The 15,327-nt window shown below is 43.0% G+C and overlaps 1 protein-coding gene across 2 annotated transcripts in view; it reads right to left on the bottom strand.

Moving 5' to 3' along the window:
* NCOA6 (nuclear receptor coactivator 6) overlaps positions 1-15,327 on the bottom strand; it is a 77,234-nt gene that overhangs the window by 24,419 nt on the left and 37,488 nt on the right. For both annotated transcript variants that reach the window (XM_049779108.1, XM_049779109.1), the window contains exons 8-9: positions 13,002-13,123; positions 5,741-8,770 (exon numbers count right to left, since the gene is read on the bottom strand). In XM_049779108.1, coding sequence (XP_049635065.1) covers positions 5,741-8,770; positions 13,002-13,123 — 3,152 coding nt within the window. The remainder of the gene's footprint in view (positions 1-5,740; positions 8,771-13,001; positions 13,124-15,327) is intronic.

Here is a 15,327-nt window from a genome sequence, read left to right as displayed (position 1 = left end):
GGTCTGATGTATTATTTACTTACCTAACAAATAAGTTACCAAGAATTTATACGGGAGCACACTATGTGTAAAGTACTAAGGGAGGCAAAAGCAAGGAATATCAATTCAGAAGTCCAAAGACTCATTAAGAAATTAGGCTTTAGGGCCCGAAGAGATAGCACAGCGGCGTTTGCCTTGCAAGCAGCGATCCAGGACCAAAGGCGGTTGGTTCGAATCCCGGTGTCCCATATGGTCCCCCGTGCCTGCCAGGAGCTATTTCTGAGCAGACAGCCAGGAGTAACCCCTGAGCACCGCCAGGTATGAACCAAAAACCAAAAAAAGAAAAAAAAAAAAAAAGAAAGAAATTAGGCTTTGAAGGACAGAGAGAATTAGGCCTTTGAGAAGAGCTGGATATAACTCTCACTGTCCTCTGGAATGAAACCTTAGAACAGCAGAGGTTGGGCAGATATGAAACAGTCCCTTCTTTTTTTTTTTTTGGTTTTTGGGCCACACCCGGTTACGCTCAGGGGTTACTCCTGGCTATGCGCTCAGAAGTTGCTCCTGGCTTGGGGGACCATATGGGACGCCGGGGGATCGAACCGCGGTCCGTCTCCTAGGCTAGCGCAGGTAAGGCAGGCACCTTACCTCCAGCGCCACCGCCCGGCCCCGAAACAGTCCCTTCTTACAGCTTTACTCTTCAGTCTAACATCCTAGGTGTTAAGACTAATATCCACACTTCCTTTTTTTTGATTTTTGGGCCACACCCGGGGATGCTCAAGGGTTACTCCTGGCTGTCTGCTCAGAAATAGCTCCTGGCAGGCATGGGGGACCATATGGGACACCGGGATTCAAACCAACTACCTTAGGTCCTGGATCCGTTGCTTGCAAGGCAAACACCGCTGTGCTATCTCTCTGGGCCCACATCCACACATTTTTTTTGTTTGTTTGTTTTGGGGCCACACCCATTTGATGCTCAGGGGTTACTCCTGGCTAAGGCTCAAAAATTGCCCCTGGCTTGGGGGGACCATATGGGATGCCGGGGGATCGAACCGCGGACTTGATCCTTGGCTAGCGCTTGCAAGGCAGGCACCTTACCTCTAGCGCCACCTCGCCGGCCCCACATCCACACTTTTTTTTTTTTTTTTTTTTTTTACATCCACACTTTCTTACAGAGATTTTTCTCCTTACTTGGAAAGGTAATCAAAAATATATACATACATTAAATTTTTTTTTTTTTTGGTTTTTGGGTCACACCCGGCAGTGCTCAGGGATTATTCCTGGCTCCATTCTCCTGGCAGGCACGGGGGACCATATGGGACGCACGCCGGGATTAGAACTGATGACCTTCTGCATGAAAGGCAAACACCTTATCTCCATGCTATCTCTCCAGTCCCACATTAAGCATTTTATTTTGGATGATCAAATTCACAAACATTAAGTCTACTTTAATTTATATTTTTTGGTTGGCTTTTGAGCTACACTTGGTGGATTACATGGGGTGAGGGGGTTGAACAGGCCAGCTAGTGCAAAGCAAGCACTGTGCCCCTACCCTTTGTACTTTTACCTGGCCCTAACTTCTTTTGTTTGTTTTTGGGTCACACCCGGCTGCACTCAGGGGTTACTCCTGGCTCTACACTCAGAAATCGCTCCTGGCAAACTTGGGGGACCATATGGGATGCCGGGATTCGAACCACCGACCTTCTGTGTCTAAGAAGATAGCTGTGCTATCATTAGTTTCAGTAATAATTTCACACATTTTTCAAGGTAAAAGCACAGAAAGCCTTTCGGGGAAAAAAAAAAAAAAAAAGGGAATCTAAAATTGAAAATTTTTTTATACTTGCTGGCTCATCTTCCAGAAGCTCACATTTCTCTAGAAATATATGCAGTTCTGATGAACAACTCTCTTTTTTTTTGGGAGGGGGGGAAGCCACACCCTGGCTCTGCACTCAGAAATCAGTCCAGGCAGGCTCAATACAATATGGGATGCTTGGGATGGAACCTGGCTTGGCTGTATGCAAGGCAAATGCCTTACCTGCTGTGCTATAGCTCCAACTCTCAAAAAAACAACTTTCTAATCAATTATTTTCTTGGTACCAGAGGGAAAGTTGTCTAACAGGACGTGAAATGGGTTTCTTTTTTAAAAATATTTTTTTTGGCCAACCCAGAAGTGCTCGGAACCAATCCTGGCTCTGCATTCAGAAACTACTCCTGGAATGCTTGGAGAACAATATAGAATGTTGGGGATTGAAGCTGGTTGACTGTGTGCGAGGCAAACATCCTACCTGCTGTGCTGTTCCAGCACTTGGAATGAGCTTCTTTTTAATTCTTAGGAATAAGCCCCCCTCCTTTTTTTTTGGGGGGGGGGTCACATCAGGCAGCGCTCAGGGGTTACTCCTGGCTCTATACTCAGAAATTGCTTCTGGCAGGCTTGGGGGACCATATGGGATGCTGGGATTCAAACAGCTGTCCTTCTGCATGCAAGGCAAATGCCTTACCTCCAAGCTATCTCTCCACCCCCCCCCTTTTTTTTTTTTTTTTTTTTTGGTTTTTGGGCCACACCCGGTAACGCTCAGGGGTTACTCCTGGCTATGCGTTCAGAAGTCGCTCCTGGCTTGGGGGACCATATGGGACGCCGGGGGATCGAACCGCGGTCCGTCTCCTAGGCTAGCGCAGGTAAGGCAGGCACCTTACCTCCAGCGCCACCGCCCGGCCCCAATTTTTTTTTCTTTTTTTTTTTTTTTCTTTTTTTTTGCCACATCTGGCAATGCTCAGGATTATTGGCTCTGCACCCAGGGATCACTCATGGTGGTGCTCCAGGGACCATATGGGATGCCAGCGATTAAACTTGGGTTGGCTACATGCAAGGCAAATACCTTTCCCACTGTATTATCGCTCTGGCTTCAGAAATAATTTATTTTTATCAACAATAGAACCAGGGGCCAGAGAGATAGCATGGAGGTAAGGCCTTGTGTGCAGAAGGACTGTGGTTCGAATCCCAGCATCCCATATCATCCCCCAAGCCTGCCAGGAGTGATTTCTGAGCGTAGAGCCAGGAGTAACTCCTGAGCGCTGCCAGGTATGACCCCAAAACCAAAAACAAACAAACAAACAAAAAACCCAAAAAGACCAAAACATGCCCAACAGAACCAGAAACTTGTAGCACCGAGTCATGTTAAGTGTTTCTCCTATGGGCAACAAATTCCAGAAAGGCCTTTTCTCTAGCAGTATGCAATGAAGCAGACACAGACACATCGCTGCAGAGCTCTGTGTGCGGCCTCTTGACATCAAGCACTCTCACTTACAGTATACATACTGGAAAGCAGAATTACAATCTCCATTTTACAGGTAAATTATATGGCTTATGAAAAGTTAAGAAATTTTTTTGGTTTTTGGGTCACACCCGGCAGCGCTCAAGGGTTACTCTTGGCTCTATACTCAGAAATTGCTCCTGGCAGGCTCAGGGGACCATATGGGATGCTGGGTTTTGAACCACTGACCTTTTGCATGCAAGGCAAATGCCTTACATCCATGCTATCTTTCTGGCCCTGGGAAGTTAAGATCTAACTGCAATTGGTAACCAATGAGTTACAATATAAATTTTGATCTTATTCTAAATCAGAGGTCTCAAACTCGCGGCCCACAGGCTGTTTGCAGCCCTCCGTATATTTTGTGGCCTGCAGCCGGCCTTCAAATATCGCAGTATTCGCGATTATTCGCTTACCGAATAATTGCAATAAAAATCGCATTAGTAAGAAAAAATTGCATTAGTAAGAAAAAATTGCATTAAACATTCACATAACCAGAGCAGTTCCATTCGGGGTATGCAAATGTTTAATGCGATTTTTTATTGCGAATATTCGGTAAGCGAAATCCCTTATGCGGCCCTGCCTCACCCCAACTTTGCCTCCTGCGGCACCCAGGTAAATTGAGTTTGAGACCCCTGCTCTAAATCGTTTTTGTTCATTTGCTTTTGGGCCACACCCAGTGATGCTCTGGGGTTACTCCTGCTCTGCACTCAGGAATCAGTCCTGGCTGGGCTTGAGGACAATATGGGGTGCTGGGGATTAAACCCAGATTGGCTGTGTGCAAAACAAGGGTCCTACCCACTGTACTTATACTCTGCCAATGCCCTTACCCATATCTTGTGTTCTTTCTTGCTCTTTCTGCCTTTCTCCTGGGAGTTTATCATTTAATGGTAGGTGCTAGAAACTTTTTTTTTTTTTTTTTTGCACCACACCTAGAGATGCTCAGAGGTTACCCCAGCTCTTCATCCAGGAATTACTCCTGGCAGTGCTTGGGGAACCATATGGGATGTCTGAAATCAAACCTGGGCAGGCTGTGAGCAAGGCAAGCACCTTACTTTTGTTCCCTAACTGGAAACATTTTAGCTGTATAAACAAGACTGGCACTACTGACTGCCTAGAATCCAGAAGAGGCCCTTCTTAGTTCTAGAAGTGTGCAACTGACTCCATTGTAGGGGTAGAAAATTTTTGTATCTCTTAAAATTCACAAAAGAATGTGTGTGTGTGATAGAGCAAAAGAGGAGGAGGGTAGGTATAACATATATGCTTTCCTAATTTTAATAGGAAATTACTAGCTTTACAAGAACAGACTAGTCCAATTTATAAAGAAACTTTATCCCAAAGAAAGGCTTATCATTTACTGATTATAGGTCCTGAACCTTAGTTCAACCTTAGCTTGTATATGCATTATCTTGCTATAATTAACTTACTACTATTGTGCCCCTATTATCAGGGAGGAAACTGAAGTGGGGAGGGATCAAGAGAGCAGATGAATGAAGCCCATCTGACAGCAACTTTGTTCCTCCATGTCTAACACTATGCAGTTTTTTTTTTTTTAAGCCCCACCCAGCAGCACTCAGGGGTTAGTCCTGGCTTTATGCTTAGAAATCGCTCCTGGCAGGCTGGGGGACCATATGGGATGCCAGGATTCAAACCACAGACCTTCTGCATGCAAGGCAAATGCTTTACCTCCATGCTATCTCTCCGGCCCTGCAGCCAACTTTTTTAGAGAGTTCTCTGTGGTGACTAGTTGGAAGTTTTCTAGCCCCTGAGCTAGAAAACACTAAAGAGGGAGCTACTGAGAAAAGTGCTCTGAAAGTGCCATGAGCAAGTTTGTATCCTGCTAAGTAAGAACCCACAGGAGCTCCTTTGTCCACATTCAACTAAGTGAAATTGGAGTTTGACAAGTTCTGAACTTCTCCAATTTTCAATCTTGTAACCCTCCAGGTGGGGTTAGGACAGCTGACATATCAGTATCAAGATGAAGTAGATTAACACAAGTACAAGTACAGTCAAGTGAAAAGAATTTTTTATACTTCATTATTTCAAGGTAGCTTATATTCAAAGAGGCAAGAGAAAACCATTCTAATGATTGTATGGAGGGGGCCGGAGAGATAGCATGGAGGTAAGGTGTTCGCCTTTCATGCGAAAGGACAGTGGTTCGAATCCTGGCATCCCATATGGTCCCCGAGCCTGCCAGGGGCGATTTTCTGAGCATGGAGCCAGGAGTAACCCCTGAACACTGCCGGGTGTGACCCAAAAGCCAAAAAAAAAAAAAAAAAGATTGTATGGGACTTCATGTTTTCTTTCCCTGTGTACTTAAAATCAAACCCTATGAGTACCACTAATGTTATCTAGCCCACTTTTCTTCCTCCAATCAGGAAAGCAGATACACTCTGGTGGGACAGGTCTCAACAAAACTTACATGAGGAGATGGTCCAGGCCAATGGAGTACATACCTATGTTAGGTAGAAGCTCTGGATGGGATCCCACTTTCTCCTCCACTAGACCACCTGTAAGCGGCTCAGGTGCTATGCCAACATGATTGTTTTTTGTGGTCGACACTGTGGAGATGAGCTCAGAAGGTACCAGAGTGGCTACTATTGGGCGTACATTAGTGGAGAGAGTATTGCCAGGTAAACTGGGTCCTGCTGAGGCAGAGCCTGAGCCTGCAGGGCTGGAGGTGACTTTCAGCAGGGAGGGTGCCGGGGGTATTGGGGTGTTACTGTCCAGCTCTGTAGATAACTGCTCTGTTGCCATGAGCCCAGGAGCTGTGGTCTCTAGTGCTTGACCTTCAGTTTCTCCATCTGCACCACATTGCTCTTCCCCCTTCTCAAGAGAGCCTGTAACTTTCTTACATGCCTTGGTCAGCAAAATCTGGCCGATTTTGTCTACTTTTCCTTTGCCTTTACTAGTTGAGACTGGGCTTCGTCGGTTGACAGAGGAGCCTGGACTATTGGTCAAAAGGGGAGAAACCATTGTAGTTGACTGTGAAGCAGGCAGAGTGCTCTGATCTGCTGAAGTGCTGACCTGAGGAATAGCCTCATCTGGATTCAATTCTTTCACCTGTTGGACAGGAGGATGAGGGGGAACAACTGGAGTAGCTGTACAAGGAGGGGAAGGAAGTTGAACAGGGGTAGTTCGTGAATTAAGGACAATAGGCCTGCCTGCCTGGATATTTGAAGGACTACTGGAGGGAATATTAGGCTGTACAGGAGCAGAAGAAAATTTTATGTTCTGAGGTATATGTAAAGGGCCAACAACTGCCACGGAGGGAGGCATCAACCCGGAGTTGGTAGTTAGTGGGGCTGCAGGAATTGTGCTTGGCTGTGATCCTTTCATAACCTGAATTATTGAGGATGAATTGATAAAAACAGGCGTAATGAACTGAGGCCGGGCATTTGACTGAGCAGCAGACTGTCCTTCGGAAACCATAACCTTACTGCCCACATTGGGCATTGTGACAACTGTTGACATTAATGCAGACTGCAGGTGAGTTGGCAGAGTTGCTGATGTATTAGCTGATGTTGTGATAGGATTGGATGTTACAAAGACGGTTATCTGATTTGGGGGCAAAGGAGTGGAAATGGAGGAAGAGTTAACAGGTCTTGACATTACTGGAGGGATGTTTGGTGCAACATTAGAAGTGACTTCATTCAATTCTGGATGTACAAGGGTTGAACAAGGCTCATTATTATGAGGTAAATTTAGGGAATTAGAGGGTTCTTTTGAAGATGGATCCTGCAGTGTGGGAATGACAGATGACTTTTTCAGGTCTTCCCCAGAAACTACTGGGGATGTGACTTCCAAATCAGTAAGCCCAGGGGGTTTAATGGTCACATTAGGAGCTCCAGAATTATCAAGAAGTTGACTCAACGATGTTGGCGCTTCCCTCATGGCAGGAGATATTAAGTTTTTGTTCTCTTCTGCACTGGGGAGTTTGTTAGGATCTGAAGGTTGCCCATCCTTTTTGGACTGGTCTTCAGGAACAACCATTTTAACTTCTTGGGCAGGAATTGCTTTTAGCTCAATATTTGCCTGTTCCTTTCTTCCCTGGGAATTGTGGCAATCATTGTCCTGAGGCACATTCACACTCTCCTTGTTATCCTCAAGAACAACCCCCACTGTAGCCACTGGCATGTTAGGAGCCTGAGGAGTTAGCCCAGTGTTGTTAGGAAAGCTTCCAGTTATAGGGGGATTGGTCAAAGGAGAGGGATTGACCAACACATTTCTTGGCAACTCCACATTCTGCAATAGGGCTGTATTTGTTTGAGAGGTTAGAGTAAGTTTAGGGGCTTTTGAGTTTTGTCTTCCAGGACTTGGAGTGGTCTTTCGACTGGACCCAGGACTAGACCTACGACTATTACTTGGACTTGCCCGTTTGGTTGCTCCAGAATTAGACTGCTTTCCAGAATTCACCACCACAGAATCTAGTTTGTGAGTTTGTGGGGCGGTGAAACTGGAAGGATTATTTATGGTGAGATTTGAAGGTGCTTGTCCAATGGCCTTCAACGTTGTTGGATTTAGGCCCTGCTGATCAAAACCTCTGTTCAAATTTGGCCGAGGAGGTAAAGGAATATTAATCTGAGGGGGGAAGAGTCCTGCAATAGAAGCATTGAGTCTTTCTGGGGATAGACTGATTTCTGATGGTTCTGTGCTGGGAGGGCGATTGTTGGGTGTCTGAGGATAATAGGGCCTGGGGCTAGCTCTGTTTGGGGTTTTCGGTCTAGAAGTTTGGGTTGGAGCAGCCACATTTGGAAAGTGGTGGCCGTGAGAGCTGGGCAATGAATTTACTGGGGGTTGCTGAGGAGTGGCACCTTGAGCTGCTGAGAGGGGCAATGGTCCAGGTTTGGGTCCTGCCATCATTAACTGATTTTGGGAAACCACTAAATGCGAAGGCATGTTATTGGGGCCTCCTGAGACAGGTGGTACTTCATTGCCACTTGCTTCAGGGAGTGAGGAAACCTCTCCCATTGGCGAACTTGAAGAATTCTGGGGGTTCTCCTGGTATACTATTTTCCTTGAATTGTTTCCCAAAGGAGTATTCACAGGCATTGGCATTCTCTGTTTGTCAGGTGAAGGTGGCACGGAGGCAGGTCCTTGCAAACTAACCATTACAGGCACACTGCCACTCTGCTGCATAGGTATTCTCTGTGGGTCTAGGTTCATGGGACCCCTCGGAGGATGGAGATTTTGGGAGACTGGAAGCCTAACTGATTTGGGGTCCTGCTGCATCATGAGCATCATCATCATTTGCTGCTGTTGCTGCTGTTGTTGCTGCTGTTGATGCTGCTGTTGATGCTGCTGCTGTTGTTGCTGCTGCTGCTGCTGTGGAGGCTGGCTAGGAGGTGGTGGCTGCTGCTGCGGTTGTGTTGGCAGTTGTGGCTGTGGCTGCTGCTGTGGTGGCTGTGGTGGGGGTGCCACATGCTGCATGAGTTGAGGAGGCATCTGCTGAAGTGGCCTCTGTTCAACTGGTTGAGATGGATAACCTAAAACAAGCCCCCAAAATCAGGGAAGTTAGATTTTCAGCAAGAAAGGCTTTGCTACCTTTAGAGTATAGCCAATCAATACTCAATTGGGTGGCAGACTGTGCACAAACTGCACTGACAGGCCTGCTCTCAGCAGGGAGGGGTACCCCCTCATTATCTGACAGCTTAAGGAAGCAATAAGCAAAGCATCAAGGAACTGGAGCTCCTTTCCTCAGTCTTCAGGGGCTGCATGAGGACTTACTGTATGTCCTAACGCTTGACAGACAAGACATTTCACTAGGCATGGAAAACAGTAGACTCTGTTTCAGCCAAACATTCAGATGACACGAGAAAAACTCCATCAAAAGCAAGCAGCTGACCATTCAGCATTGGGATCTCATGCATAAATTTGAATTGGTTTTTCCATTAGCACAGAATTATATTTTTTAAAAAAATATTTGATTTTATTGAAAGCATTGCCCCCCCCCCCTTTTTTTGTTTTTTGTTTTTGGTCACACCCAGCAGTGCTCAGGGGTTACTCCTGGCTCTATGCTCAGAAATCGCTCCTGGCAGGCTCGGGGGACCATACGGGATGCAGGGATTCGAATCACCGTTCTTCTGCATGCAAGGCAAACGAACTACCTTCATGCTGTCTCTCCAGCACAGCATTGCCATTTTTACTCTTTGAACAGAGTAAAATTTGAAAATCTTAGGATTCAATTCCTTGAGAAAGAAGGATTTAGGATTACTGCAATCCATTAGTTCTACATCATGCTGCATCTTTCAAGCTCAGTCCTTTGGGGAATTTAGGGGAATTATACTGCTCCTCTGATAAACATAGGAGGATGCAAATTGATGCAAATTGAAAGTAATAATGATACTAAACATTTTTTTTTTTGTTTTGTTTTTTGGGTCACACCTGGCAGAGCTCAGGGGTTATTCCTGGCTCCAGGCTCAGAAATTGCTCCTGGCAGGCACAGGGGACCATATGGGACGCCGGGATTCGAACCGATGACCTCCTGCATGAAAGGCAAACGCCTTACCTCCATGCTATCTCTCCGGCCCCGATACTAAAGATTTTAAGGATATCAGCTTTTATTTCCTTTCCTTTTTTTTTGTTTTTGTTTTTGGGTCACACCTGGCAGCACTCAGAGGTTACTACTGGCTCTGTGCTCAGAAATTGCTCCTGGCAGGCCTGGAAAACTATATGGAATGCTGGGATTTGAACCACCTTCCGTTCTGGATCAGCTGTGTGCAAGGCAAATGCCCTACCTGCTGTGCTCTCTATTTACTTTCTTTTTTCTTTTTTTGGTTTTTGGGCCACACCCGTTGATACTCAGGGGTTACTCCTGGCTATGCGCTCAGAAGTCGCTCCTGGTTTGGGGGACTATATGGGGTGCCGGGGGATCGAACCGTGGTCCGTCTAAGGCTAGTGCAGGCAAGGCAGGCACCTTACCTCTAGCGCCACCGCCCGGCCCCTCTATTTACTTTCTTACAATTATCTTTGAGAAACTATTTTCTATGAATCTGAAAGTGAAGAGTAAGTCAGGAGTATAGCCTGCAGGAGTTAAAGTAATTTTGTGATACAAACTCTGAGGACAACAAAATTTCAGATTTGTGGATGGCAGTATCTGAAAAGTGCTTTGTGAAGATTTCATTTGCCAACTTACAATCAACATCTTACACAATCAGGAAAACAGATGGATATGATCACTAAGCCAACAAAAAATAGAGGTGTTTTAGGGGGCTACAGTGAGTAAATAGCTGGTATATAACTTTGTAAACTAGGTTTATTCCACTTTTTTTTTTTTTGGGGGGGGGGTTTTGGGTCACACCCAGCAGTGCTCAGGGGTTACTTTAGGCTCTACACTCAGAAATCGCCCCCAGCAACACGGGGAACCATGAGGGATGCCGGGATTTGAATCACCAACCTTCTGCATGCAAGGCAAATGCCTTACCTCCATGCTATCTCTCCGGTCCCCTATTCCACTGTTATATGAAAAATAAATCAGTGAAGTTTTAAGAAGGTGAAGGATTATGAAGAACTGGCTTTGGCATTGAAATGCTGGCTCAAGATTTTTAGAATAGTTACCAAATGCTGCTGATTCACAGGGCCAGACACAATGCTCAATAGCTAATTGATATCTTTGAGCACAGGATTTTTCCATGATATGAATGAGTATAACATGTAGAATCCAGTTTTGAAAATGTTTTAAAAAATTCTTTTCTGATTTAGGACCAAGTGCTTCCTTTCTATATTCTTTTACAATATATTTATTGTAAAAAAACAATATTATTTATTGTTTTATTTGTATAGAAAGTAACATGACTTCTTTTGTTTTTGTTTTTGGACCATACCCGACCATGCTCAGGGATTACTCCTGACTCTGTGCTCAGAAGTGGCTCCCGGCAGGCTCAGCAGACCATATGGAATGCCGGGGATCAAACCCAGGTCAGTCCCAGGTCAGCATCATGCAAAGCAAACGCCCTACCACTGTGCTATCACTCCAGCTCCAGTAACATGACTTTTTAAACAGGCTTAGCTGGGGTTCCATATTAAGAAAATTGCAATTTCTGTAGATGTTTCTTAATTTCAAGGTTATGGCAAAATGTCTTTTAGTCAACTAGACAGTATAGTAAATACTTAAGAGAGCAGCAATGGAAATATAGCAAGCAGCCTCTGGAAAATGGCATGACATGGTTGCTGGAAAGGTTCCAGAAGTGGAGGTAGCAGTCCAAAGAGAACTAATGATAAGACAAACTGTGGATGCCATGAGAGAGAACAACAAAGTCAGAACCCACAGTGCCTAAAACATATTCAGAACTTTTTTTTTTTTTTTTTTTTACCAAAACCAATTTATTTAATTAAAGAATGAAAGTTCAAATGCTTTGAGAAGTTACCAGCCCAGCAGTGAAAAGAAGTGAGCTGGTATAGACTAGTTGTGCTCTGGTCAGAAAAAAACTGTATGAACTAACTGTATGCTCTGTCTAAAGGATTTTATATGCAGGTTTCTGGCTTGTTTAAAACACTGAATGATGTAAGTCAAGTAGGCTAAATTCAGTCTGCACATTTTCAGTTTGATGATAGGGAGCAAAAAGTGTGTAAGGACTTCTGAGATTCATGTTTGGGTTAGAAGGTATCCTCCTTTTCATAATTCCTCTGGACATACTAGCCTGACGGAACCTAGTCACCTAGAAGTCTCAATTGTGCTATGAGTTAGCCTATTGACACTCATGATTGGAAATGTGGAGAGCCCAAACAATTTGTATAATTGATATATACAAATATATGTATTATATATAAATAATATATAATATATATTTGATATATCACAAAGCATTGATACCTTGATGGTAGATTTATCTTTCAATTTCTAAATTCAGAAATTTTTTAAATTCTATAATTCAAAAAAATTTTTAAATCTATAAATTAAGGACATATTCAAAGTTTTTTTCTTTCTAAAAATAGCATTTTTCTTTCATGCCAAAAAAAAAGGATGGAATAACTAATAAGGAGGAAACTTTACATGGTTAAGAATGTCTTCAACAGCATTACTGGGGAAAAAGGCTACAAATCACAGCTCAAGACAAGAGTTATGAGATATAGCAAGAGCTATCGTGCCAGAAAGCCGTGTTTCTATGATTCAGTTCAAAATGAACTATAGGAGTATTTTCCTTTGCAATATACTGTCTCAACATTTAGAGAATTTAATTATTTTATTATCGGAGAGGGGTATAATATTCGGGACTTCAATAATACTGGTTCTTTTTATGTGGTATACATACAATTGACTTTTATTATTTTTGTTTTTATGGATTAATATAAAATTATTATGGGTAAACAGTCTTGTTTTAAATCCAAGTTTCGAGAAAACCCCAGTAGGATGAGCTGTAGGAAAGGCAGGTATTAGAGTGAATTAGAGACAGGGTTAGAGTGAAATATGTCCCCATTTAATCTTACTCCATTTGATGCCAACTAGAACCTTGATATTAAGACTATTGAGAGGCACAGGACATTTAAGTCTCATTTTATGTGGACTTAATAAACAAAGACAAATCTGAGATCTTTATATATTCCTTCTGAAATTATATTTAAAATTTTACTTAATATCAAGGCAAGGTTTCCAGATTTTAACAATAAGTTGTTAAGGAAGCCTAGTTAAAAGACAAAAAATAAAATGCTATTATTTCCTTGATGAGAAGCCTTGCAATGCTGTAAAAACGGTGAGAGGTATATGTTTATTTTCATCACCTGGTGGCCGATTTGAAAATTCTGGCAGCTTAGGGCCTGAACTGTCCAAGTTAATTCCTTGATCTCCAGGTAATGGTTGCTGATCAACTTCCTCTAGACCACTTGGGCGAGAATCTGGGGTGCTAAAAAATAAATTATACAAATAACAGTAAGTTACATCATTTAAACATGAAACCTAAACCCTCCCCAACCTGGTTGTTTTTTCCTTTTAAATATACATTCTCAACATTTATTTTTAACTCAACTTTTTTAGTGCTAAACATTCAGCATTTGGCATAAATAATCTAACAATTTATTAAACAGTAGAATTCACTTAAGTTCCATTTAATGGATCAAAGGGCTAGAACATATATTTTCCATGTCAGAGCCCATGTTCAATTCCTAGCTCTTCATGATTCCTGGAGCACCACTTGAATGACTTTGCATAAAATAAAATAAAATCCACTTAATCAAAAAGTATAGCTAGTGAGCCAAAGGCTTTCTACAAATTTATGATATAATTTCTGACATAGTAACTTCATGTAGTTGGTCATCCCTTAGATATTCTAAGATCTGATGATAGTTTAGGCTATCGATAATATATAAATAACACTGCTCCTGTGAAGCCACACTTATCTTTGGTGTGGCCATGAAGCCAGGAACTCACATTGTTTATTTTGGGTAAATATTACAACAATTCATAACATGTTGCAAGAAATTGTGAGATGGCTGTTAAAAATAGTACTCAGGGTCCCGGAGAGATAGCACAGCGGTGTTTGCCTTGCAAGCAGCCGATCCAGGACCAAAGGTGGTTGGTTCGAATCTTGGTGTCCCATATGGTCCCCCGTGCCTGCCAGGAGCTATTTCTGAGCAGACAGCCAGGAGTAACCCCTGAGCACTGCCAGGTGTGGCCCAAAAACCAAAAACCAAAAAAAAAAAAAAAAAATAGTACTCAGTGAACAACAACAACAACAACAAAAAAAAAAAAAAACAAAGAATGTTAGAACAAAGATAATTTTGCAGCAAAATGATTATTTATTAACACTTTCCCACTGGCTTTGGGATGCTTTCATTTCTCACCAGGGTTTAGCTTATAAGTTTTAGTGGGGAACAAGAAATGAAGAAAACATTAAATGCTAACATGCACATCATTCCCAATGATACTGGTGTTTTGTTTTGGTAATCTTTTTTGTTGTTGTTGTTTAGTTTTGTTGGGGGGGGCACACTCGGTAACACTCAGGGGTTAGTCTGGCTATGAGCTCAGAAATCGCTCCTGGTTTGGGGGACCATAAGGGATGCCGGGGGATAGAAAAACAGTCCATCCTAGGCTAGTGCTGGCAAGGCAAACAGATGCTTTACCACTCCGGCCCCTGTTTTGGTAATCTTACTATTGCACTTTATCCCCTTCCTTTAGTTATCTCTTTGGCCAGATCTCTTATTGGGTCACTTATTTTTGAACAGTACTTTATCTCATTTATTCAGAGCAGTTTCATAAGCTTTATCTCAGGTCCATCTAAAAATGATGAAAATACAGAATCTGAAGTTTGTCCTTAGCAGATCCGATGTCAGTACTGAATGGTTCCTCAGATGGCTGCTTTCTCATTGCAAAAATTTTTTGTTTGATTTTTTGGCCCCCACTCAGTTGTGTTCAGAGCTTACTCAGGGGTCTATAAGGAGAAATCACATTGTGATGCTAGGGTCTAAAACCCATGTAAGACAAGCACCTTACTCAGTGTACTGTCTAAGGCCCCTCTCACTGCAAATTACATGCAAGGATTTAATAGTATTATCCACTTTCAAGGAATTGTCCTGCTAGAAATAATCTGCTATATGGACCAACCACTTTACATGTAGTGAAAATAAAAGTCTAGAAAGTGTAAAAGATAGGCCCATAGTGTATGAGACACACTAGGAGAGTTGAAACAATTCTTTACCTATAATTGCGGTATTCCCCATTAGGAAACAATCTTAAAAAAAGAAAAGAAAAGAAAAGAAATAATCTTTAATTGGAAAAAAAAAATTTTTTGGCAACTGGTAGTGTTAGTGGTATCTGGCTTAAGCCCTGATAGGCTTAGTGTAAAGCACTTAACCTCCTGCACTATCTCTCTAGTCCAGGGAGTAAGGAACACACACACACACACACACAACTCCCCACAGAATTACAGCAGAAATACTTTCACTTAAAAAAATGCTATCTCAGAAAACTTAGATAATTGAGGGGTTTGATTAAGTTTTTTTTTTTTTTTTTTTCGTTTTGGGCCACACCCGGCAGTGCTCAGGGGTTACTCCTGGCTGTCTGCTCAGAAATAGCTCCTGGCAGGCACAGGGGATCATATAGGATGCCAGG

The sequence above is a fragment of the Suncus etruscus genome, chromosome 9 (assembly GCF_024139225.1).
Source record: "Suncus etruscus isolate mSunEtr1 chromosome 9, mSunEtr1.pri.cur, whole genome shotgun sequence".
In the NCBI taxonomy this organism is placed as follows: domain Eukaryota; kingdom Metazoa; phylum Chordata; class Mammalia; order Eulipotyphla; family Soricidae; genus Suncus; species Suncus etruscus.
This window is presented reverse-complemented; position numbering and strand designations above follow the sequence as displayed.